The sequence below is a fragment of the Elephas maximus genome, chromosome 22, assembly GCF_024166365.1.
Source record: "Elephas maximus indicus isolate mEleMax1 chromosome 22, mEleMax1 primary haplotype, whole genome shotgun sequence".
Taxonomy (NCBI): domain Eukaryota; kingdom Metazoa; phylum Chordata; class Mammalia; order Proboscidea; family Elephantidae; genus Elephas; species Elephas maximus.
In genome coordinates, this window is record NC_064840.1 from 21196475 (window position 1) to 21222587 (window position 26113).

At 50.7% G+C, this 26113-nt stretch overlaps 2 protein-coding genes across 6 annotated transcripts in view; one reads left to right on the forward strand and one right to left on the reverse strand.

The window, feature by feature from the left end:
* Positions 1 to 458: 458 nt before the first annotated feature.
* Positions 459 to 10289, forward strand: TMEM191C (transmembrane protein 191C). The gene is given in 11 exon segments (XM_049867024.1): positions 459 to 613; positions 726 to 849; positions 1022 to 1072; positions 1165 to 1242; positions 1426 to 1482; positions 1598 to 1657; positions 1763 to 1827; positions 1909 to 1960; positions 1963 to 2345; positions 2428 to 2708; positions 10246 to 10289. Coding segments are annotated over 10 exon segments (1230 nt in total). The 3' UTR covers positions 2633 to 2708; positions 10246 to 10289.
* An 850-nt stretch (positions 10290 to 11139) lies between these two features.
* PI4KA (phosphatidylinositol 4-kinase alpha) overlaps positions 11140 to 26113 on the reverse strand; it is a 155468-nt gene continuing 140494 nt past the window's right edge. For 4 of the 5 annotated variants that reach the window (XM_049867016.1, XM_049867018.1, XM_049867017.1 and 1 more), the window contains 15 exons: positions 25381 to 25548; positions 24653 to 24706; positions 20928 to 21048; positions 18956 to 19085; positions 17844 to 17914; positions 17042 to 17114; positions 16884 to 16954; positions 16139 to 16245; positions 15721 to 15825; positions 15495 to 15620; positions 15151 to 15271; positions 14546 to 14705; positions 13608 to 13697; positions 12944 to 13027; positions 11140 to 11747 (listed from right to left, as the gene is read on the reverse strand). In XM_049867016.1, coding sequence (XP_049722973.1) covers positions 11696 to 11747; positions 12944 to 13027; positions 13608 to 13697; positions 14546 to 14705; positions 15151 to 15271; positions 15495 to 15620; positions 15721 to 15825; positions 16139 to 16245; positions 16884 to 16954; positions 17042 to 17114; positions 17844 to 17914; positions 18956 to 19085; positions 20928 to 21048; positions 24653 to 24706; positions 25381 to 25548 — 1533 coding nt within the window. In that variant the 3' untranslated portion in view covers positions 11140 to 11695. Of the gene's footprint in view, positions 11748 to 12943; positions 13028 to 13607; positions 13698 to 14545; positions 14706 to 15150; positions 15272 to 15494; positions 15621 to 15720; positions 15826 to 16138; positions 16246 to 16883; positions 16955 to 17035; positions 17115 to 17843; positions 17915 to 18955; positions 19086 to 20927; positions 21049 to 24652; positions 24707 to 25380; positions 25549 to 26113 lie in introns of those variants that run through there. The other variant, XM_049867020.1, reaches the window with a different exon arrangement.

A 26113-nucleotide genomic window follows, 5' to 3' on the forward strand; every position in this document is an offset into this window, starting at 1 on the left:
TGGTGATATTCTACTTTTTTCACGGTACATAATATTTCTATTTAATGCCACATAATATTCAAATATATCATTTTAATAATTATAGTTTTCCTTTTCGTGGCGACTGTATCTAAAAGCGTCTATGAATAATTTAATATATAGGTTTAAAAAAAAATTTTCTCCTTAGATAGATTTCCAGGAGTGGGAAAATTGGGTGAAAAGATACGATTTGTAGATCTTGATACACATTTCCAAGCCTTTTCCCAAAGACAGGTGTATCAATCTGCGAGGGCCGTCAGCAGTGTGGGGGAGCCCACTGGTCTCAACCTGCTTGCGTCAGGTATTGGTGTCTGATGGACGGCGCCGTGACGCTGTGGGGCCCTGCGCTCGGGAGCGGGGGCGCCCTGCCCTTTGTGACGCCGCCAGGGTTGGGGGGGGGCTGAGGTTAGGCGGGAGGGAAGAACGGCAGAGCCGGGGTCATGGCAGAGACACAGGAGCTGCTGCTGCAGCTGCAGAAGGACAACCGCGACGGGCGCCTGCGGAACCAGGAGCTGGAAGAGCTGGTGCGTGGGCTCGAGGCCGAGAGCGAGAGCCTCACCGGGCGCCTGCAGGACCTGCGCGAGCGCGAGCGCAGGTGCGGGGCGCGGGGACTAGCAGGCGGCGCGGGAGCCGGGAGCGGGCGGGGCGCGGGACCCGGTGGGTTTGCCGCCCGGTAGGCTGCGCCGGCCTTAGCGTCTTCTCTGCAGCCTGCAACGGAAGCGCAGCCAGACGGCGCAGGCCCTGCGAGGGGAGGTGCGCGAGGCGGCACGAGAGCGCGCCGAGCGGGCGCGCGGGCTGCTGGAGGCGGCGGAGCGGCAGAAGCGGGAACTGGTGCGGGGCGAGGCCGGGGTGGTGCTGGGGCAGGGCCGGCAGGTGCCTGGGTGGTGCGAGGGCGGATCCGGCCTAGGAGCTGGGCCAAGTCTGGGAACCGGGCCCGATGTTGGGGCGGGACAGGGGTGGTGTCGCGGAGAGGCCGGGAACACCCTCTCGTCCCCATACTTAGGAGCTACACAACCGGCAGCTGCAGGAGCAGTGGGAGGAGCTGTCAAGCCAGGTACGCCCCAGGGACTCCTCTGTCTCGCTTCCCATGCCCCGCCCCGCCCCTATAAGCCCCGCGAACCCTGCCCTTACGAGTCTCGTCCCCAGCTCTTCTACTATGGAGGGGAACAGCTGAGTCAGCAGCGCGCGGAGCAGCAAATGGGGACCCAGTTGGTGGCCCTGCAGGTGCTGGGCGGGGCCTGAGGGAGAGGCGGGGAGAAGCGAGGCGGGGCCATGAGGGCAGGGGTGGGGCTAAGCAGAGATGGGGCGGAGCCCTAAGGGCTGGTAGGAAGCGGAGGCGGGGCCAGGACTCGGAGGGTAGGGGCGTGGGCGTGACCGGCTCCTGACATCTCTCGGCTCCTCCCGAAGAAACAGCTGGAGCTGGTGGAGGCCAAGCATGCGGTGCAGGCAGAGGGCCTGCGACAGGTGAGGGCGGAGCGGGGCCTGGGAGGGGCCGGCGTCCGGTGCGGGTAGAGTCCCGGCAGGTGCCGGGGCGGGGAGGGGTGTGGCCGCCGAGGCTGATGTGGCTCCCGCACCCCAGAGCGCGCGGCGGACGGAGGAGGCCTGGGCCAGCTTCCAGGAGCAGAGCGGAGTTCTGCAGGTGCCGCGCCCCCTCCGCGCCGCGAGGCGCTCACCTCCGACTCCTTGGCGGCGTCCGCCGCCCTCTCCTTCTCCAGCACTGAGGCCTCAACCCCCAACCCTCCAGGAGCTGCAGGGGAAGGTGATGGAGGCGGCGGCTGCGCTGGACGCCTCGCGGGGCGGCCCGGAACCGTAAGGGGGTTAGGACTGTGGGGTGCGGCGGGACGGCTGTCGGCCAGGGCAGAGCGCCGACCTGGGCCCCGTTCCCCGCAGGTGGGACTCGCAGCCCCGCCCAGTACAGGACAGCGCGGGCTCTCTCATGGAGGAGGTGGCCAAGGCCGACTGTGTGAGCGCGGGCCCCTGCGGGGTGGGGTGGATCGGGACCTGCCGCCAGGGGAGACCTACCGCCCACGGGGTACCCAAACCTACAGGGGATCCACCGCCCACGGAGACCCACCAACCACAGAGGACCCACTGCCCCCGGGGAGCCCGTCCCCATGGGGCACCCACCGCCCACGAGGGACCCCCGCTTTCAGACGCCGCGCCGCGCCCCTTCCCAGCTCCTCTTTGGGGGCAGGGTCCCGCACCCCTCGCCCCCACGGCGCCCGGGCTCCGCCCGGCTCCCGGAACCCCGACCACTCGGGCGCGGGGCTGGACGCCAGCTCCCTCTCCCTGCAGGAGACGCGGTTGTTCGGCGCCGCAGGCATCAGGTGAGTCCGGCGGGCGGGCGCACGGGTCGACCGCCCCGGGCCGCGCAGCCGCCGCCACGCGCTGTCCGTCGTCCGTTCGCAGGCTGTGGGCGCTGGGCGTGCTGGAGACGCTGCTGCTGCTACCGCTCGGCTTCCTGACGCTTCCGCTTCTCTACTTGGTGCTGGCGAACTCCGCTGCGCTCCGCCGTGGACTCCCACGCCTCAGCTCGGCCGCCGCGCTCCGCCGCCTGCGCTACACGCTGTCCCCTCTGCTCCAGCTGCGCTCGCGCGGGCTGCTACCCACCTAGGGCATCACGCCAGGCTGCGGCCTCCTGCACTCGGTCTCCGCGTGATCTTTGGGGCGCCGGAGGGTAGGGCCACACGGTAGGGGGAGACGCTGGGGGGTGGGATGGGGCGGCTGATGGGGCGGCGCCGGGGCGGGGGCTTAGAAGTCGGCGGGGAGAGGGCGCCGCCCGCACAAGGACCGCTGGCTTGGGCAGGGGGTGCGGGCTAGGGCTGGCAGGCTCAAAGAGGACTTTTTTTCTGCGGCTCCACCTGCTGAGCCTGAGCGTCCTCGGGGGCGTGGCGGGGGGGGGGGCGCTGCTGGACGGTGGGCTTTCTCCTCAGAGTTCTGTGAATCCTGGGCTCAGCTGTTGATGGTTGGTCAGATTCTTTCTGCGTGCTTTATATTGTAGTTCTCGGGGTTCAAGTTTTGGGCCTCCTTGGTTTAATTTATTCCTAAATATTTTATTCTCTTTTTGATGGTACAGTAAATGGAATTTTTTTTTTCCCATTTCCTTTTTGGTTTGTTCGTTGCTAGTGTGTAGATACTGATTTTTGTGTGTTGATTTTGTATACTGCAACTTTGCTGAATTCGTTTATTAGCTGTGTGTGTGTGTATTCTTTAGGGTTTTCTACATGTCAGATCAGGTCATCTATAAATATAGTTTTACTTCTCGTTCCAATTTGGATTAATCTCTCTCTCTCTGTCCATCTAATTGCTCTGGCTAGAATTTCCAGTACTGTGGCGAATAGGGAAATCCTGGTGGCATAATAGTTAAGAGCTACAACTGCTAACCAAAAGGTCTCCAGTTCAAATCCACCAGGTGCTCCTTGGAAACTCCATGGGGTAGTTCTACTCTGTCCTATAGGGTCGATATGAGTCGGAATTGACTCCATGGCAGTGGGTTTTGGTTTGGTTATGCTGAATAGAAGTGGTGAAAGCAGGCATCCTTGTCTTGGTCCTGATCTTAGGGGAAAAGCTTTGTCTTTATCTTCAAGTAAGACGTTAGCTGTGGGTTTTTCATATATGGCCTTTTTGTTATTAACGAAATTCCTTTCTATTCCTACTTTACTGAGTATTTTAACTATAAAAGGGAGTTGGACTTTGTTAATGCTTTTCTGTATCAGTTGAGATGATCATGTGGGGTTTTTCCTTTATTCCATTCATGATTATACTGATTGAATTCTGTATGCTCAACCACTTTTGAAATAAATCCCATTTGGTCATGGTGTATTAGCCTCTTAGTGTGCTGCTGAACTGGGTTTGCTGGTATTTTGTTGAGGATTTTTGCATCTATATTCATAAGACATATTGGTCTGTAGTTTTCTTGGAGTATCTTTGTCTGGCCTCGTTATCAAATTAATGATGGCCTCATAGAATGAGTTAGAAAGTGTTCCCCTCTCTTTAGTTTTTTGGTAGAGTTTGAGAAGGATGGTGTTGATTTTTCGTTAAATGTTAGATAGAATTCACCGGTGAAATTATCGGTCCTTAACTCTTGTTTGGAGATTTTTGATTACTGATTCGTCTCCTTACTTGTTATAGGTCTATGCAAGTTTTCTATTTGAATCATTTTGGTAGTTTGTGTTTCTAGGAATTTGTCCATTTCATCTAGCTTACCCAACTTGTTGGCATTAGTTGTTCATAGTATTCTCTTATGATCCTTTTAATTTCTGTAAATTCTGTGTATCCTGGAGAATGTTCCAGGTACATTGAGAGGAATGCGTATTTTGCTGTTGTTTGGTGGAGCGTTCAACATATGTTAGGTCTAATTGGTTTACAGTGTTGTTCAAGTCCTCTGTCTCCCTATTGATCTTCTCTCTGATTGTTCTATTAATTACTGAAAGTGGGGTATTGCATTTCCAACTATTACTATTGTCTTTCTCACTTCAGTTGTTAGTTTTTGCTACATATATTTTGGTGCTTTGTTGTAAGGTGTGTATATGTTTATGATTGTTTTATCTCCTTGATGGATTGAATCTTTTATCAATATGTCCTTCTTTGTCTCTTATAACCTTTTCTCACTTAAAATCTATTTTGTCTGATATTAGTCTGGCCAGTCCAGCTCTCTTTTGGTTACTATTTGCATGGAATATCTTTTCTGTTCTTTGTGTCTTTTTATCTAAGGTAAGTCTCTCGCGAATAGCATATAGATGGATTAAAAAAAAGAAAAAAACAAGTTCTAATCTCTGCCTTTTAAATTGGAAAGTTTGGTCCATTTACATTTAAAGGAATTAATGATAAATATTTCTGTCATTTAGCTATTCTTGCCTGTATATTTTATATGCTTTTTGTTCCTCAGTTCCTCCTTTACAACTTTTTTTTTTTTTGGTATCTAGTTGATTTTTTGTAGTACAGTCATCCCTCAGTATCTGGGGGGAGATTGGCTCTGGGGCCCCTCTTGGATGCTCAAGGTCCTTATATAAAATGGCATAGTATTTGCATCAGAACTGACTCGACAGCAACGGGTCTGGTTTAGTATTTGCATATAACCTAAGCACATCCTCCTGTATACTTCAAATCATCTCTAATACCTAATACAATGTAAATGCTACGTAAATAGTTGTTAATGCTTACACTTAACATTTAATGCTTTCTCAGACTTTGCAAGGTCAAACAATGAGTACTGGAGACTGAGGATCTGTGAAGTGGCGGGAGGCTACAGGAGGGTATGCCTACACATTATCTTATTCACGTGGATTCAGCCTAGTGCTTGGCTCACAGCATATTCAAATTCTACTTTTTAGAACTTTTTAAAAAAATATTTTCAATCCACAGTTAGTTGACTATGCGGACACAGAACCTGTGGAGTGCATACTGTATTGTTCATGGTTTTTTCTGTAGATATTTTTCAGTTATGAGTGGTTATCTTTGAGATTACAATTACCATCTTAAACTTATAACAACCTTGTTTCGATATGAGAACACTGCTCTTACATATCTCTGTCCTTTATATTTTTATTGTTACAGATTACATCTTTATACCTGTGTGCCCATTACCATAAATTTATAATTATTATTTTATGCAATTACTAAATCATATGGAAACCCTGGTGGCATAGTGGTTAAGTGCTATGGCTGCTAACCAAGAGTTCGGCAGTTTGAATCCGCCAGGCGCTCCTTGGAAAGTCTATGGGGTTGCTCTACCCTGTCCTATAGGGTCGCTATGAGTCGGGATTGATTTGACGGCAGTGGGTTTTATAGAAAAAAAGGGGAATTACAAACCAAAAGTACAATAACACTGGCTTTTGTATTTACTTTTGGAGCTATTTTTTTTTTTTTTACCAGTATCATTGAATTTTTTTATATGGCTTTGAGTTACTGTCTAGTTCCTTTCATTTCAGCATGAAGCACTTCCTTTAGCATTCCTTGTAGAGGCAGGTGTATTAGTAACAAATTCCCTTAGCTTTTGTTTCTCTGAGAATATCTTAATTTCTCTTTCATTATTGAAAAGATAGTTTTGCTGGATAAAGAATTCTTGGTTGACAGTTTTTTTCTTTCAACACTTATAAAGGTGCCTCTTGGCTGCTTTTTGGCCTCCATGGTTTCTGATGAGAAATCAGGTATTTATCTTTTTGAAGATTGCTTGTAAATGATGAGCTGGCTCTCTCTGGCTACTTTCAAGATTCTCTGTCTTTGAGTTTTGACAATTTGAATATAATGTGTCTCAGTGTTGATCTCTTTTTAGTTTATCCTGCTCGGAGTTCATTGAGCTTCTTGTATGTGTAGATTTGTGTCTTTCATCATATTTTGGAAGTTTTGGGCTATGATTTCTTCAAATACTCTTTCTGACCCTTTCTTGCTCCCTTTTCCTTCTGGGACTCCCATAATGCCTAGGTTGGTCTGCTTGTTGGTGTCCCTCAGGCTCTGTTCACTTTTCCTCATTCTTCTTTCTGCTCCTCAGTCTGAATAACTTCAATTATCCTATTGTCAAGATCCCTGATTCTTTCTTCTGTCTATTCATATCTGCTGTTTAACCTCTCTGTTGTTACTTTTCAGTTCCGGAATTTCTATTCAGTTCCTTTTTCTAAGGTCTACTCTTTACTGATAGTCTAATTTTGTTCTACACTGTGGTTTCCTTTAGCTCTTTGAGCATATTTAAGACAGCTGATTTAAAGTTTTTGTTTAGTAAGTTCAATGTCTGGGTTTCCTCAGGTATGGTTCCTGTCCATTTTTTTCTTTTGGATGGGTCATATTTGTTTGTTTGTATGCTTTGTGATTTTTTTTTGTTGAAAACTGGGCATTCAAATATTATAATGTGTTAACTCTGGAAATCAGATTCTCCTTGATTTTTTTGCTGTTCTTGATTGTTGAAGGCTTAGCTTGTGTTTAGCCTGAGATTTCCTTGAATGCCAGGAGATTAAGCCCCACTCCCCAAAAAAATCTCTCCCAGTCTTTGTGGATTGGTTCTATGCTGGGGCACTCCTTAACACTTAGGCTGTGTCTTAGTTATCTAGTGCTGCTATAACAAAAATGCCACAAGTGGATGGCTTTAACAAATTTATTCCCTCATATTTATTTTCTCAAATTTATTATCTTCTGGAGGCCAGAAGTCAGAATTTGGGCTGCTAGTTCCAGGGGAAGACTTTCTCTTTCTGTCGGCTCTGGGTGAAGGTCCTTGTTATCAATCTTCCTTTGGGTCTAGGAGTTCCTCAGCACAGGGATCCTGGGTTCAAAGGACATGCTCTCCTCCTGGCTCTTCTTTCCTGATGGTAGGAGGTCCCCCTCTCTCTGCTCACTTCTCTCTCCTTTTACCTCTTGTAAGATAAAAGGTGAAGCAGGCTACACCCCAGGTAAGCTCTCCTTATGTGAGATCAGGGCTATGATTTGAGTAAGGGTGTTGCATCCCACCCTAATCCTCTTTAATATAACCTAGTCTTACCTCATTAACCACAGGCACAGATTAGGATTTCCAACACATGGGACAATTACATCAGATCACAAAATGGAGAAAAACCACACAGTACTGGGAATCATGGCCTAGCTAAGTTAGCACATATTTTGGGGGAACACAATTTAATCCATGATAGGCTATTTACAATTTTGCCTCAGCTTTCACTTCCTGCTTGCACTGAGCCTACAGATCAACCAGTATTAGAGTCTTCGCAAACCTTTTCTGAACATGCATCCCATTGAGAGCATGCACGTGCCTTTCTATTCACCAGTATACACTATACACGAGTACTTTTGAATGCCCTGATTTCCCAAAGAATCTCTCTGGCTTTTACTCCTTGGCTTTAGGCAATCTCCTGTATCCCCTAGGCAGCTTCTGGCTTTTGGATGGCCTTACAATGTCTTTGAGTGAAGCCTACTGTTTTTTTTTTTTTGCCCTGGGTAGGTTTTGAGTTAGGCAAAGAGAGACGAGCACCTTGCATCAGTCCTTCAGGTAGTCCCCTGACAGGTTAAAACAAACAAAGTAATTTGCAAAGAAGGTCATCTCTGCTCCCTCTGGAATCAGGGTCCTACACTGAGCTGAAGAGTGGGACAAAGGCAAGATGCCACAAAGCTTTCGTACCATTTTTAAGCTGCCCTTTTTTTTTTTTTTTTATTGTGCTTTAGGTAAAAGTTTACAGCTCAAGTTAACTTCTCATAAAAAAATTTATACAAATATTGTTATGCGACCCTAGTTGCAGTCCCTACAATGTGACAGCATACTGCCCCATTCCACCCCACATTTCCCATGTCCATTCAACCAGCTCCTATCCCTTTCTGCCTTCTCATTTTGACTTCAGACAGGAGCTGCCCATTTTAATCTTGTGTATGTATTTGAGCTAAGAAGCACACTATGAGTATTATTTTATATTTTATAGTCCAATCTTGGTCTGAAGAATTAGCTTTGGGAATGGTTTTAGTTCTGGGTTAACATGAGTCCAGGGACCATGTCTTCTGGGGTTCCTCTAAGTTTCAGTCAGACCATTAAGTCTGATCTTTTTATGTGAATGAGTTTTGCTCTACATTTTTCTCCTGCTCCGTCAGACTCTGTCTGTTGTGTTCCCTGTCAGGGCGGTCATTGGTGGTAGCCAGGCACCATCTAGTTCTTCTGGTCTCAGGCTGATGGAGTCTCTGGTTTATGTGGCCCTTCTGTCTCTTGGGCTATTATTTTCCTTGTGTCTTTGGTGTTCTTCATTCTCCTTTGGCTCCATCCAGGTGGGTTGGGACCAACTGATGCATCTTAGATGTCCACTTGCTAGCTTTTAAGACCTCAGACACCACTCACCAAAGTGAGATGCAGAACATTTTCTTAATAAACTATGTTATGCCAATTGACTTAGATGCCTCCTGAAACCATGGTCCCCAGACCCCTGCCCTTGCTACTTTGTCCCTTGAAGTGTTTGGTTGTGTTCAGGAAACTTCTTAGCTTTTGGTTTAGTCCAGTTGTGCTGACTTCCCTTGTATTGTGTTGTCCTTCCCTTCACCTAAGCTAATTCTTGTCTACTATCTAGTGAATTCCCCTCTCCGTCCCTCACAACCATCAAAAAATGTTTTCTTCTGTATCTAAACCTTGAGTTCTTTTAATAGTGGTCTCATACAATATTTGTTCTTTTGCAACTGATTAATTTCATTCGGTATGCCTTCCAGATTCTTCCATGTTGGGAGATGCTTCACGGATTCATCATTGTTCTTTTTGTTGCATAGTATCCCATTGTGTAAATATACCATAATTTGTTTATCCATTCATCTGTTGATGGGCACCTAGGTCGTTTCATTTTTGCTATTTGAACAGTGCTGCAATGAACGTGGCTGTGCATATTTGTGTGATGTCTCTTGTTTCTCTAGGATATATTCCAAGGAGTGGGATTGCTGGATCGTATGGTACTTCTAACTTTTTAAAAGCGCCAAATTGATTTCCAAAGCGATTGTACCATTTTACGTTCCCACCAGCAGTGTGTAAGTGTTCCAGTCTCTCCACAACCTCCCCATTTATTATCTTGTGTTTTTTGGGTTAATTCTAGCCTTGTTGGTGTGAGATGGTATCTCATTTTAGTTTCAATCATGAGCATTTCCTCATGGATCTGTTAGCCACCTGAATGTCTTCTTTGGTTGACTTTTTCTTGATTCAGCATTTGTTTGGTTGCTGTAAGTCTATGACTGTTCTCCAGAGTTCTGATAAAAGTTGGTTCTGACAGTTTATTATTTCTGTGGAGGGACAGGAGTTTGGAGCTGCCTTCTGCATTTTGCTGACATCCTCCACCACAATGGCTTTTATATACTGACCTTGCTAGTTGCTTTATCAATTATTGGAAGATGGGTGAGAAAATCTCCAGCTACTGCTGTGAAATTATTTCCCCCTTTAATTCTGTCATGTTTTGTTTCACATACATTCACACATTATGATTGTGGAAGGTAAATCTTTCATCTGCTTACTTTGAGTTTAAACCTATCTTTCAAGTGTATGTCTTATAGTTAGTATATCATTGGGTCTTGCCTTTTTTAATCCACTGTAAAATCTCTGCCTCTTAATTGTAGTGTTTAGTCCGCTGAGGTTTAACATAATTGATACAGATGGATTTAAGTCTGCCATTTTACTACTTCTCTTTGTTCCATTTATTCTTCTTTCCTTCCTTCCTTTGTATTAATATTTAAAAAAATTTACTCTAACTTACATATTGATTTATTTATACTTTTATGTATATCGCTTAGGACTCAAATGTGCCTCCTGAATCCGAGTATTGGGGTTTTGCATCAATTCTGGAAATTTATTAGATACAGGTTAGAGCTTCTCATTTCAGCCTTCCTTCTCTTTATATCTTTATGTTTCATTTTTGGTAATTTCCTTGTTCTTTCAGATGGTCGATCAGTTTTCTCTTTACCTATGTCCTATCTGCTGCTTTAACTGATATTTTGCTTTTGCAATTTCAATGACTTCTTTCTAGATGTTCCATGTAGCGTTTTTGTTTTTTTAAATAACAGGACCGTTGGGGCTGGGAGTAGATGGTTGCTGAGTGCCTGTAATGCAAAGGTCCTGAAGCCCCAGGGCAGAGCCCTTGAAAATGAACAAGAGGCAGACCCAGGCGAACAGACACAATTGTTTGTGTGGGACATCCCCTGTGGAGGTGGGCTGGGGAAGGCAATGGAGGGTTGGAGCAGAAGCAGACACGATAAAACTATGCGGAGAAGAGGCCACCATGGCACAGCTTCAGGGGGACGAGGGCAGTTAGGGAAAATTCTTTTTGTACATCTGCTGTATTGAGTCCATTCATGTGAAGCTCCAGTCTGCTGAGCTATAATCAGTGGCCCTGGTCCCTGGTGCACCTCCCCTGCCCCGCCCACAGGAGTTCGACCTTCCTCATCTATGAACAGAGGCGGACAGCCCTAGCTTGTGAGGGCTGTATGGTTACAGGATCTCAGATGGAGGGTCCTTTGGAGAGGAAACAACGTGCAAGCCCAGGCTGAAAGGCTCCCGTAAGAGCCCACAATACCAGATCAGAGCCAGAAGGCATCACAGGGTCTGCCCATTCCTGGCCTCAACCCCTAGACTTGGCCAGGAATCACCCTCAGCTGAACATGGACTTAGTATATGACATTAAACATCAGAACTTTTTGGAGTTTTTATTTTGTCCAAGTTGGATATAATTTTTCTGTTCTTTTACACACGCACAAAAATACTTCAGGTACCTATAAAATAAGACAGGTAGGAATGTGTCCAGTGCAAACAAAGTATTCACACCACCGCACAGACAGCGCTGTCAGGTAACTGTCATTTCTACAACGTCACAAAAGCAATGCTACAAGTGTCATACATAAGGGGAGACCAGACTGCCAAGTTCCGAAGGTATGGTTCTCCTCCTGTAAAATCCACTGGGTCGAGGCAGGCTTCCTGCAGTACACCTATGGCCCTGCCCATCAGGCATGTGTCTCCTGTGCAGCAGCCCAGTGTTGGAAGGCTTGTCCAAGAGGCAACACAGCTTATGGCTGCAGGAACATACATGCACACACACACACAGCTATGCAGCAGCCCGGAATTGGAAGGCTTGTCCAAGAGGCCACCACGGCTCATGGCTGTGGGAAGGGCTGCAGGAACATACACGCACATACAGAGCTACCCGGAGTGCACTGGCTGCAGCGTGCAGGAAGGCAGATGGCGCTGTGCTCAGTAAGGGATGTCGTTCTGATAGTACTGGATTATGTCGTAGGTCCGGCTCCTGAACGGCCAAGAGAGCAGAGGGGGACTGTATGGAAACCTGGTCTGGGTCCCTCCCAGCCTCCACGGCTCCTCCACCCCCACCCAAAATGCACACTGGGGTCACCCCTGCTTCCCACCCCTCCCTGCTCCCTGCAAGTGTTCATGTACAGAAGCCGGTACCGTCTTCCCTGGATGTCCTCCCCCAGCTCCCTCCTCACACTCAGCAGATATCCCACTTACTGCACTGACAAGACAGAAGCAATGAGGACACCTTCCTCATCCTCCTTCCCCCAAGCCCCCTCGTCCACTGAGAGGTGACGTTCTAGCAACTCTGGCCTGCCCAGGTGCCCTGTCACGCCCCACTGCCCGTGTCTGCCTTGACCTACTCCACTCCCTTCTGCTTTGCTGTGAAAGCTCTGTCTGTGCTGCTGTTTTCAAGGCATCGCCATCTCCCCCGTGCCAACTCCTTGTGAGGAACCACCCAGGGTCTGTTCTTGGTCTTCTGATGGTTTGTCCGGCAGGTCCCTGGCTCCTGGCACCTGCCTTCCTGCCCCCCTCCTCCTGAATCTCGATGTCGAGGGTCCCACAGCTGGGTGGCTTTGCCCAGATCCCCACCATCTTTAGATGCCTCTCCGTGCAGATGTCCCATCAGCATCTTAACCTGAACTCCATCCCCTTCACCCTATCTGCCAGAATCTCGTTTATCCAGCTGTTCTGGCCACACATCCCACAGCTGTCGCTGACTCCCTAACTTCACAGCCCATCAGTGAGTCCTACGGGCTCTGCCTTCAAAACCTGTACAAACCCTTCTCACGGCCTCCGCCTTCACCACTCCCTGCTCAGCAGCTGAGGTGGTGCACGGAAGAGGAGTGGGGGACCTGACTTCAAAGCCTCTGGTCTGCCCTAGGGTGAAGCCGGAGCCGCCTCAGCCTGCCGCCCCTCTGAACTCACTCTACTCCTGGCTCTCGCTGGTCAGCCCTACTCCACAGGTTTGCCTGACCTCCCTCAGGCCCCTGTCCCTTGAACCAGTGCCCGCTGCTCTGCAGCAGCTGCTCCATGAGACTCCCTCCAGGGCCGACCCTCCCCACTAACGTGGTCACTTATGGGGGTGGCCCCAGAGGTGCAGCTCCATGACACCCTTATCCCCGGGACCAGGGCTAGCACAGCACAGCGCTCAGTGGTGGATGCGGTTGAGAGAGCGGATGGGGGACTCACCTGTTGCTGAGGAAGCAGTTCTGAATGATCTTCATGATGAAATTTGCAGCCTCTCGCTCTGTCATGTTGGGACTGAATCTGTGCCTGTGGAGGAGGACAAAGTCAGCACCTGGGGCCAGGGCTACGTGGCAGACGAACTTCCCCAGCATGATGGTCATTTTACTTGGGGCCTGGGGTTTAGAATTTGCAGGAACTTGTTAGCTGAGGCTCCCCCTATACTCTGTTGAGTCCCTGTGTCAGGGCTGGGGGGCAATGCTGGGAGGACCCAGCCTGGCCTGTTGTGGGGACAGTGTTCCCCGTTGGCTCTAAAGAGCACCGTTCCCCTTCCAGCACCTCTTCGGGGCCAGAATCAGCCTCATCCATGGGGTGGACTAAGCATGGGTAGGACCAGGTGCTGTGCAGCCAGACAAACTACAGATCAGGGACCCTTGGCATGTTCTCAGTCGGGCTGGCCGAGGCCAGGGCACCTCACAAATCTGGTGACCAGGTCTGATCCAGTGCCCTGTCTGCTCTGGGGGAAGCCCTGCAAGTCTCTAGGGCTCCAAGGAGATCACTCAGCTTTGATAGTGATGACAGAAGCACTCAAGAGGCTGCTGATCTCGAGTGGTGTTGCGGGTAATGGACAACTGTCCCTCAATGGCCTGCGTGTCTGCCAAGGACTTACTTCAAGAGCTTGATTGTCTGGCCTCGGAAACAGGGCAGGCCCGTGTCCAACATGAGGGTGACTAGAGAGACAACTGAATCCATGTAGGGCCTGGGGAGAGATGGGGGTGGGAGATGGGGCAGTGTGGCCTGGCCAGGTGGTGGGGCCTTGCACTGCCCTTGTCTGCAGCTGGCTGCTGCCCACAACCCAAGGCGTGTGTCCTCATGTGGCTGGGCTCCTGCCCGCTCTTTCAGATCTCCGGCAGTCCTCTTCACACCAGGCATGCCCCAGCTAGTCCTGAGGGCAGAGGCCCAGCAGCTGCTGGCTGAGCAGCCCACCCCGGAGGCAAGGCTCGAGGAAGCACAGAGGCTCCGCGCAGACCTGCGCGGCCCTCGCTTTTAGCTGGGCGGTGTTGCACACAGTGGTGGTATATGCACACAGTGATGCATGCTCTGGACGGACTCCCAGGTGGGAGTCCAGGTGTCACCACAGTGTGCTGTGTGACCTGGGTCAAGTGACACTTAGTGACTCAGTGTGAGCCTGGGACAATGACCATCTCTAGTGGGCAGCCTGGAGTAGTGGGCACTCAGCATTTGAAGGCAGATGCACAGAAGACAGACCCAAGGCTGAGGGTGTTGGCAGGAAGAGGGGCAGCCTCAGGATGCAGGGGACATTGCTGGCATGGGACAGAGGCGGCAGGAATCCATGCCCGGCACACCTGCCCACCAGCTAGCTGTGTGGCCTCCACCATCTCCTTTGTTTTCTGTGCACCTTGGTCCCTTTGTCCATGAAGAGGCCCAAGAATGCCACTCCACAGGGCCTTTAAGGGTCACCAAGATAGGCTTCTAGGTGCTGAGCTGCCTGCTGCCTGCCCCCCCGGGAGGGAACCCGCCCTGCCTGGGAGTCCAGGCTTTCACCCAGTGCCCACGTGCCTGCTCACCCCTCGGCCCAGGGCTCACCTCACAGCCAGGTAGCCACGGACACACATCTCCATGAACCACTTGAAGGGCGTAGCCTCCATCTTGCCCCCCATGATCATCACCATCTCATCTGTCAGCTTGATGTCCGGCTCCCAGCCTAGGTTGCCGCCCGGCGAGCTTTCAAACATGAAGCCAAAGTCTGGAAAAGCCCGAAAGCCATTTGTGACTGACGAATCCCGGCCAGAAAAGGGGGAGTGCATCGCTGGGCAGGCAGGTGGTCTGCTCTGAGGAGTACCAGCTCCCACCACACACATGGGCAGGGCCACAGGGCTGTGCTTTCTTTGGAATGAGGGGGCAGAGGAAGAGAGGGGGAGAAGGCCACAGCCTACAGCAGAGACGAGCCAGCGCTGTACCGGACGTGCCTGGTCTGTCTACGCCTTCCAGAGCTCCGCTCTGCATCCCCAGCCTCCCGGTGTGGGGCTGGGCTGCTCTCCGCACCAGGAAGGCCTAAGCCCTGGCCCCAGGCCCTAATCTAACTCTCCCAGCCGTGGCCTCGGCCATGCCTGGTGAGGAGTGGGGTCGCCACCCTCCTCCCGGGGCCCTGGGGAGGGAGGGAGAGGAGGAGGGTGCCAAGGCCAGCCAACCGATGTGGATGATGTGGCCCTTCTTGTCCAGCATGATGTTGCCGTTGTGCCTATCTTTGATCTGCAGCAGGAAGAGCAGGAGGCTGTAGGCGGCCATGCTCCGGATGAAGTTGTAGCGGGCCTGTGGAGAGAGCCCTGGGCATCAAGGAGGGCCCTCGGGGGGCAAGCCTGGGGCTCCGACCTCCCGCACCTGAGGTTTAGCTTTCTCTCCTGAGGAATCTGGCCTGTGTTGGGCTTCTCTGAGTCCCAAGAAAGGCTGTGGGGTCTGGTTCTATCCGAGGACTCAGAAGGGCAGGGGAAGGAGGAACGTGCAAATGCCCTGGATCTGGGGCTGCCCCAGGTACCTGCTGGAAGGCCAGGGTGGACTCGTCTCCATACTGGCGTGTGAAGTAGTCGTACATGCCGAAGTCTGTCTGGCGGCCCAGCTGGTCTCTTGAGGTGCAGTCGGGGATGCACTCGATCACCCCGCACTGAGGAGGAAGGAGGTGGTGCCGAGGCTGCCGGGGGCTGGGGGCAGCTCTCGGGCTGAGGTGGTGCAGGGGCCAGTTGGGCTCCAGACGGGGCACTTACCCCAGGGGCAGTGGCCACCACCCGGTAGGGAAACACAAAGAGGTCCAGGCCGACCAACTGGAAGATGTTCTTAAAGAGGTCGATGATCTGCAGGGCCAGCATGTCCTGGGAGCCGACCAGGTGGGTGCTGTCAGCCACCAGTCATGTCCTCTGGCTAGCAAGACCCTGCCCCACCCGTCCACTCCCAAAGGCGTGTGAGTCAGGAGCAGCTGCTTCCCCTCAGGCAGCTCCCTCAGGGCAGCCAGTGAGGTCTGGGTCTTCTATAGCCCTGACTGACTCTGTGGCACCCAAGCTGAGTGGAGGAAGCACACATTGTTGTTCAACTCTGAACGTGCTGAGAGCCTTGGAGGGAGGCAGGCCTGGCCCCTAGCCTGCACCCCAGCCGTGGATGTGGGCTCCCCTGGGCCTGGCCCCTTACCTGTCTGCAGTCGTCCCCAACTTTGAAGATGGCGGCCTGCCAGGAGATCTTCTGGGCGTCAGCCTCCTGTGTGCCACTCTCATCAGAGTCAGAGCCACACCGCAGCCCTGGGGGTGCGGGAAGGCAGGCTCCTGTTACCCAACAAGAACCCCAAGGATGCAGGCCAGCCCTGCTCAGTGCCTGGAAGAAACCCTGGGACCCCTGGGGGTCATCTTTGTGAAGCCCCACAGGGTGCCAGAAAGGGACCGAGCTGGGTCCAGTAAACGTCCTGGGTCAGCGGAGGAATCCCAAGGCCGGGTGTTTTTCTCCAACACAGGGACCCAGATGTGTCCAGGGTCAGTGATGTGCACTATCTGGGGGCAGGGTGAGTGTGTCTGCAAATGGTGGGGGGGTATGCTGAGAAGACTTGGGGGCCAAAGTGAGGGGAAGGTGTGGCAGGCCCACCTGCACTGGCCAGAGCCCCTCTGCACAGCTGGCCACCCCTGGACAAGGAGGTTTCCCCTGGACTTTCTGGCTGAGCATGTTTGGGGGCAGGCACATTTGTGTCTGCACTTGAGCTCAGAGGGTCCCAGGTGAGCAGTGGGCCTCAGAGCTGAAGCCTGAGTGAGCACCCACTTGGACACACGGATGAACATTCATCACCTTTTCTGGGGAGTTGGTGATAAACTAAATATCCCAAGAGAAACTGACATGAGCAAGGGAACACATTTCGGCCCCAGACAAACCCAGAAATTCCCCCACTGACCTTCTTTCTCTAGTTCACTCACTCCACAATGCTTCACCTTGAACTTGGCCAGGTACGGGGCCTTTGCCGCACTGGGGTGTGGGAAAAGAATGTGGTGGAAGTGATAAAGCAAAGAAAAACTCCCTGAGAACAAGGACACAGAAGAAGGGGCACTGTACCTCTGCATGGGGGTCCCAGATTTATAGTCGATGTCCAGGACGATGGCCTCGGGGTTGCTGGGCAGGTAGCAGCCTGGAGTGGGGACAGAGCAGAGTCACGAGGGCCCCATGGGATGGCAGAGAAGGACACAGCATTTCCCACACACTGGCCACCACATCCTCCCCTGCAAGCACCAAGGACTCTCAGTCTGCGGCCTTTATGACTGTTCCTCCCTGGTCCCGTGGCCTTTCAGATGATTCCCAGATACCTAACAAATGAACCACAGCCTCGGGGAAGATGGCTTCTCCAAAGAGGACACATAGCCCACAGTTTGAAGACCAAAGCAAGTGGCTTCCTCGGGCCTGCTGGCCCCCCAGCAATAGGAGGTGGGGCGGCCCCTCCCAGGGCCTCTTCCCACTCCTCCGTACCCCTTCTGTTAACCACTGCAGCTCTCACTAGGTTCCTATCTTCTCATGGACACATGGAGGACATGACCACACTGGGCTCAGAGGGCCCAGGCAACGAGCGACAGGCGCCAAGGAGCAGCTCCCTACTTATGGTTGCAGCCCACTCATGCTGCCCTGGCCCACCCCTCTGCGCTCATCTGTGTGGCCTGCATTGCTCCTGTTCCACTGGAGCTTGGGACCCTCTTCTGAAATAACAGCTGCAAGGGCAGTACCCTGGCTGTCAGGAAAACTGCAGGCAGTATGGAAGATGGTGCTGCTGAGTAGCCGCCAGCAGGGGCTGCCACAACCTGAGACTCCATACCTGCCAGCAGGAAGAGGCTGATCTCACGTGAGCCTTTGAAGCAACTCTGCTTACCTGGCTGCACTTTCACCTCAGACAGCGCGGACAGACACGCCTTCTTTCTCTCATCACCTTTAGGGTAGGGCCTGAGGAACAGGACAGAAGGCTGTCTCCCAGGCCCTCCTGTTTGTGCTGCCCACGCCACTCCTTGCTTCCTGGGTCAAGTCAGGAAGGCCCGCCAGCCCAGCTCCTCTGTGAGAACATTCCTGATGGTCCCTACCCTCTATTCCTCCTCAAAGACCACACGGCTCCCTGGGGGCTGAGGGGAGCTGCTGCTTCTGTCTCAGGCTGGGGGTGCACAGGTGCTATCAGAACCATAGGAGGGGGCAGTGGCTGTGGGGTCAGAAAGCTTTGGGCTCAAATTCCAGCTCTGTTATTTGTGCTGTGTGACCTGGGCAGGTGAAGTAGACCTGAATCTGTAGGAGCAGGATGGTAAGGGGCGAGGTGGAACCAGGTGCTTCTCACCTGGCGGAGGCCTGGTTAGTGCTGCCTCCCTCTGCCCCTTTCTCTTTGTGGGCTGCAGGCTGCCAGTGTCACCTATTCTACTTAACGTCCCCCAGGAGAAGGCCTCGGGGACATGCAGTGGACAAGCAGTGCCCCAGGAAGAGAAGCTGGGGTGCAGCCCAGGGAACAAGGCACCTGGTGAGGATCGGGCTCCCTGTTGCTCATAGGCCAGGATGCTCCCCCAGGTAGATGCTGGCCAACGCTGAGGACTCCAGGGCCCCGTCCAACACAAATGAATAATGCCACAGACGCCCAAGGACAGCGTCAGAGCCACGTGAATGGAGGGCCCAGCATGACGGGTCTGCAGAGGAAATCTGGTTTTCCTAACACCACTAGGATCCTTTACAACTCAGAGGAGAGGGGCCTCACACCATGGGACAACAAAAGGAATGAAACTGGAGTATGCTTTCTGAAACTGGCCCGACCATGCATTTTCCATACTTCCATGAGACCTGAATCACCCCAGCAGGGCTCTTCTCAGCCTGCTGCTTGGCGGAACCTGGGCCCACCCTGGAGCCTCTCATTTATCTGGTCTGGAGAGGACCAGGCATTCCTAACCTAACACAGGACTGGCTGGCCCATAGGAACAGATCCAAAGACTATTTCAAAGCCCTGCCACTTACTTGATGATGGCCGATACATTGGTGATCTTGTTGAAGAAGTCGAATTCCCGCTGGTAGAAGTCCTTGGCCGGGCCAGACAAGGAGCCTGTGATCTCCTCCACCAACTGCTCGAGCAGGTCGCCAATGTCGGCTGATGGAGAGACAAAGAGCTGAGCCTGGTGGCTGTCCTTCAGGAACCCCAGCGGGAGACCCATAGGTCTTTTTCAGAAACTCAGTCAATGGTATTGCCCATCAGTGAGGTCGGCAGTTCTCAAAGTGTGGCAGCCCACAGATGCTGAGACCCTTTCAGTGGACCCCAAGATCAACACCATCCCAAGATGCTCTTTGCCTTTCTACTGTATGGACAGGTGCCATGACGGTGCAGAAGCAATGGCACCTTGGCATGAACCAAGGCTGTGGTGGCCAAGCACATCAGTGGTCACTGGACTCTTCCCTGAAGCACTCCACTTCTTTAATGAAGCAATAAAAACGAGTTCTGTTAAAACCTTCCCCTTGAGGACAGTCATCTTAATATCCTGCGTGGCATCCCTGGAAGTATGCGTGAAGCACGTCTGCTGGTTCTGAAGTACAGGGTTATCCCGAGGAAAAGCACTCGTGCATTGGCCTGGACTGTGAGCCTAATTATAATTAGTCTCTTTGTAATAGAGCTTCATTTTTACTTGAAAGAATGACTAACAAACAAAATGTGGCTATTCAGACTTAAGTATTTGACAGGTGTTGTCTTGAAAATAAACAAAGTGAGCCTGTCACTTAAAGGAAAAAACAAACCAGACCCATTGCCTTCATGTTAATTCTGACTCATGGAGACCTCAGGTACTACAGACTAGAACTGTGCTCTACACGGCTTTCTTGGCTGCAACTAAAAAATTCTGGAAGACCTTTATCTGCCACTGTGAGTCTGGCAGCTTCTCAACGGCTAAAAACTTTACCGCTAAGATTGGTGGGGATATTGGTAAATGTGACATTATGACATCGTATAAAGAAACGTATGGACATTTGGAAGGTCTGTGTAACTCACTGACCTATGTTTTACGAATGACCAGTGCTACAGTCCTGCATGGGGATGAATGCGAGGCAGGCCAGTGGATTTTAACATAGCTGAGCACCAAGAAAGAGTTCACTGACGTGGTTTGAGTCTACACTGAAGCTAACCTTTACGGAAATGCTACTTGAAGAGTTTCGTTTAGATCGCTGAAGAATATCCACAATGATCTGAAAAGGCTATTAAAATCCCCTTTTCCAGCCACATATTTATGCGAGGCTGAATTTCCCTCATTTACTTCACCAAAAGAACATCTTTGGATATATTAACTGCAGAAGCAGGACGAGAATCCAGCTGTCTCCTATGTAGCCAGACAGAAATGAGATTTGCAAGCATGTGAAATAACTATGCTCTTCTCACTTGTGTTTTTTATTTTGGAAAAGTCATTTTAAATAGAAACACTGTTAGCATGCGATGTCTACATTTTTAAAAATTTCTGTTTTCGTTTCTAATACTGGTCTCAGTATTTCTATATACAGTCTTAGTTATTTTCAGGTATGGGAAGGGGTCCTGACGTGACACACAGTTTGAAGAGTATTGCTCTGGACTTGCCAACTCGTGCCCCACGTCACCCACAGCCCGTGTCCAGCCCAGGGACAGACTGGTGAGTTGATTTGATCTCTGACGGGAGAAGCAGCTCAGCCCCAGCTGGCGGCCTCACCCAAGGAAGCTGCCGGATGGGGCCAAGCAGGGGAGAGGGTGGGCTAGGGGGTCTGCAGAGTGGTTCAGGAAAGGCTTCATGAAGGAGGAGGCCCTGCTTCTCTGCATGTTAAGAGGAGAGCTGCTCCTCGCTTTGGCTGGGACAGCAAGCAGAGGGAACTGTAGGCTGGGGGACCCCGGGTCATGAAAGGCTCCCAGGGGCCACAGAAGGTGCCAAGACAGGGCTGAGACCTGGGGAAAGATCTGCAGGCAGGAAAACAAGATACTCACGGTCCTTCTGGTGCCCCTCTTCATCTAGATAAATGTTAGTTTTCATGTTCCAGATGAACTGGTGGGCCAGCAGCTGGGATTTGGACGCTGCCCACAGGATGTACTCCCGCACGTAGCCCATCTGTAGGAATGCAAGGCCATCAGCCAGGCTTGGCATCTCTGCTTTCTAACCCAGCATAAGCAGTGAGCCCTCAAGGCTTAGCAAACCCACTGAGAGGTGAAGCCGAGGGGTTTCTGTCTGTGGGCAAGCTCTGGGGTCTGAGGTGAGCCAAGCCCAGAAAAAAACAAAAACCCATTGCCATTGAGTTGATTCCGACTCATAGCGACCCTAAAGAATGGAGAACCGCCCCACAGGGTTTCCAAGGAGTGGCTTGGTGGGTTCGAACTGCCAACCTTTTGGTGAGCAGCTGAGTTCTTAACGACTGCCCCACCAGGACTCCGCTGAGCCCAGGGGCCATGCTGAATTCCACTAGCCCCTGGACTGAAGTAGGTAGGCAGAGTATGTGGTATAGGTGCGAGTCAGCTTTAGTCTGCTCCTGGTTCTTCCCCTGGATTTTAAGAACCCTGACTCTCAAACCAATTTCAGCTTTTGTCAAGCCCAAGAAACGAGGAAACTGGGTACTAAAAACTCATTTGTAAGATGGTTGTTTGGAAAAATGTTCCAAAGTGATGGACAGGTTCCAGAAAACTCTTATTTAATGCACAGAGTTGACATACCTACAGGCACCATCCTAAGAACCCCTCCTCCTCCCCTTCTCGGTCATTTTCTGCCATTCGTATGAGTGATTCCAGTTCTAGTCGCCATGTCCTAGGTAATGAAGGGTTTTGGGAACTGGCATAGAACCGTTTCTTGGAAGACCCCTAGAGAAGAGGTCTTTCCCTCTCTGTAATATTTTGTGGACAGGTGTTCTCCACTTGGATGGACAGGTTTACCAAAGAGGTAATACTCTGAACTATGTGTTGCTATGGGTCTATTGAGGTCCTTGGGTGGCACAAATGATTTGCGCTTGACTACTAACCTAAAGGTTGGCAGTTCAAATCCACCCAGTGGCACCGTGGAAGAAAGGACTGGTGATGTGCTTCCGTAAAGATTACAGCCAAGAAGACCCTGTGGAGTAGTTCTACTCTATAACACACGGGTTGCCATCAGTTGGAAATGACTTGATGGCAACAGGTTTTTTTAATGGGTCTTTCAATCCTAACCCAGCAAAATGGATCTAATGACAAACCATGACTATTCAACTTGTGGAGCCCTGGTGGTTCAGTGGCTAAGAGACTGGCTGCTAACCAAAAGGTCGGCAGTTCTACTCTGTCCTATAGGGTCACTATGAGTCAGAATCAACTTGACAGCACTGGGTTTTTTTTTTTTTTTTTAATTCAACTTGTAGTGGTTTTAAATATAATTTTGCAAAATATTTACACAGTACCAAAGCCAAAATTATTAAACATGGTACATTTAGAGAAGTTTAGTTTCCATTCCTGTCACTTCCATTCTGTTCTTTACCTCCCTCGCCATTTTTAATAATTTTGGTTTAACACACACACACACAAATATGTATATACATTTGTATTCCCTCAAGTTTAGATTAAAGAAAAAATCTCTAACAATAAAAAGCAAAAAAGGGACAAATGCAGCAGTGGAGACCAAGTGCCCTCACAATACAGCCATGTGATTGTATGTCCCCGATGAAAAATGGACCGAAGACAAAAGGAAAGGCAAAGAAACCTGAAACAGTCTTCAGTAATCATATCATTAATAACAATCTTGGTATTCTTATTTTGAAACTATTCAATACATAGTAGGATAAAGCAAAAGGGTGATTACGTTAATGCTGTCAGGAACTAATACTTTTTGGTGTCAAAAGAAAAATTTCAAACATAAAGTGAAAATTCCTGTAATCCTACATTTGAATCTGAAATATCAATAAAATCTCATGATGCGATTTTTCTTAAAAAAATTTTTTTTCTAGCTCTATCTACCTTTAAGGCCCATAAACGATGACTAACTCAGCAGCAGTGAACACTCTTAGCTTTCAGATTAAGGTCTCTAAATACCATTTCTCACTGAAATGAACCAGGGCTCCTTGGAAAACTGGTTGATTCCAGGTCTGAGACAGGAAAGGAATAAGAAGAGTCTATATCCTGTTCATTCTGGAAAGCACAGAAGCTCTCAGAGACTACTGAGTTCATCCAAAGGACCCAGGAAACAAGCACAAGGGGATTCCAATGGTCAGAGAGATGGGGTAATATGAGCATCAGAAATATTAATACCTGTAGAGAACTAATACACATCAAATATATTAAAATTCATTAGTTTCATAATGATATTTAGAAAAAGGAAAACCCACTGGTCACCTCTGGATAATGCTAAGGAATTATCTCACTATTCTGAAAATTAGAAAATAAAGACAATTTTTTAAAAGCGGCTTAAGTAAAATGCTAGCCACTTAAAAGCCCTCCTCTAACAAGGCCATGGGAAGAGATCACAGCCTGCCTCTGTCTCCATGTGCTAAATGCAGCCCACTGAGCATATTGCCGGGAAGCAAGGGCTGTTCTCTGATGGCCACCCACGGCGTTCTCATGGAGACCCTGGTACCTGCTCTTCACGCCTGCTTCCCTTCCCTTCTGGACTAGTGCCTTTTGTAGGCCCAGATGGAAAGAAACAACAAGCAAAGCGAGCCTGATGCTGGGCTCAGAGAGAAGGGGAAGGGGAAACGGGTATCTGTGAAAAGGTGCAACCCGATAGCACCTGAGAGCTGGGACCAGTGTGAGGCCCCAGCTTGCTGTGTATGGTTCTCCATGGCAACAGAACAGGAGGAAATTTGGCAGCTATCTAGTAAGGGCAGCAAACAGTGCCACGGGACTCAGTCTTTCAAGAGAGGTTGGTGACTGTTCTAGAAGCACTATGGGCTACAGACCTTAGATGGAGAACCTTGCCAAATGTAAGAAAGTAACCAGCTCTGCGATACCAACCACGGCTGCTATGGCAAATGGGAGGCCAAGAGCCAGTCCACAGTGGACTGAGGAGGCTCAGGCAGGACACAGAGGAGATGCAGGAAAAGCAGGCTGGCCTTGGGTGCCAGGGGCAGCACCAGCAGGGTCAGGGATGAGGGCAGGTGTGTGCTACTGCAACAGTGGGCAGCACCAGGATGAGCTGTGAGCACTTCCCCAAGACCATTTCCCATGGGTGCTTCCTGTGCCAGGCCCTCTATGACATCTGAGAGATGAGGGGGCTAGACGTTGGGGAGCTCAGTAACCTATGAAGACCGTCCATCTGACGAGTCTGCCCTCCCTGAGTGGGGCCAGCAACCCTCAGAACACGCTGTCATTGAGGTGCGTCCTCAGAGACCAGCCTGAGAAGGGTCATTCCTGGGGACAGAAGACAGTAATGAGGCCTCAGGAGAGTGGTGATTAGGTGTGGGCTGCCTTTGCCATGGGCACTGGTGACTGCAGGGACCTCAAGTGTAGTGTCAGTCCCCTGGCCCTGAAGACTGTAGGGATCACAGAGGAAGCATCAGACCCGGGGTACTGGGGACCATGGGGATCACAGAGGGCATTGCAGGAGGTCAGGACCCTGCTCCTGGGGTCCTGCACACCCCATGGGGGCCAGGACCTGCCTGCTCACTGGGCTGGGCTGTCACTGTGGCTGAGGCTCTGTCCCTGGACTGCACCACAGTGCTCAGAGTGAAGGGAGGAAAAGCAGCAGGTGCCGGCAGCAGCCTTACCTTGTCGTACCTGAGGGCCTGCACAATCTGCGGGATGTAGAACAGGATGGCGTCCTGCGATGAGGAAGGGAAGCAGCTGTGAGCTCTGCGGCAAGGACAACGCCTCACCTCTAGGTCAAAACCACTTGGGAAAGGGGAACCCCGAGTGTCCCACCCCAAATGCCATTGTCCCTGCTTTGCTCAGCCCCCTGCCATCCTTGTCAGAGCACCAGGGCAGGATGAGAGCTGGAGACAACCCAAGAATGGCAACGAGCCACCAGTAGCTTAAGAAGAGTTAAAAGAACAAGGCTTGCATGCCTGTGGGGAGGGAGGGAAGGGCCCTCTTGGGCTCGTTCCTGTGGAGCCACCGCACAGAGGAGGGCTGAGGATGACAGCAGAGCCTATGCTTGGGCTGCAACGAGGCAGACGTACACAGACACTGTCCTGTGCCCCTGTGGGAGTTAACTGTCAGGGTATAAGGCACTTGCTACAGTCGGACCAAACTCCAGCCAACTGTCTTTTTTTAACTCAAATAATTAAAGTTAAAAAACAAATATACCTCTGGAATGGACCTGAGTTAGAGTTGAATCCGTTGTGTACAACAACCTGAACAGAACTGTAAGATGGGCTGATGTTTGGTTAGGGGAACAGTCCTGAATGAATTGTGAGAAGACCCTGTCTTTCTTCTCCACACTAGCACCTTCCCTGTGCTGTCCCATTAGGGCAGACCTGGTGGGGTTGGCGCTCACCGGAGGGAACGACCGCAGGACCTTGACCCCATACTGCGCGGTGAGCGGGTGCGGTGGGTACATGCTGGAGAAGTAGGAGAGGCCGGTGGGCGGGTCCGTGGGCGCCCAGCAGAGCACGTGGCTGAGCTCAGGTGCGTCAGCATCGATGGTGTGCCAGGTGACCAGGAACTGGGAGCAGAGTGGGGACATGGCTGACCTCAGGTGAAAACGCCGGGCCTGCACCCAGCATCACTGGGATGGGCACGTGAACCATGGATGTTGCACAGCCACTAAAGTTGTGTCTGGAAGCATTTAAACAACCTGGGAAAATGCTTCTGATGGCTTATATAAAACGGCGTAACTGCAACTAGATTAAAGTATGTTACCTTTTTTCTACTGTAAATGGAACGTGGCTATTGTTAGCTGCCATTGAGTTGGCTCCAACTTATGGTGACCTTATGTACAACAGAATGTTGCCTGGGTTTGTGCCATCCTTGTGGCCCACTGACCATCTGTCAGTGTGTCATACTGTGGTGACTGGCATGTTGCCGTGATGCTGGAAGCTATGCCACTGGTATTTCAAATACCAGCAGGGTCACCCATGCACAGGTTTCAGTGGATCTTCCAGACTAAGACAGACTAGGAAGAAAGGTCTGGCAATCTACTGCCAAAAATCAGCCAATGAAAACCCTACGGATTGTAGATGTAATACATACTTTGTACTAGGAGTGGAAAACAGAAAACCCGAAAGGAA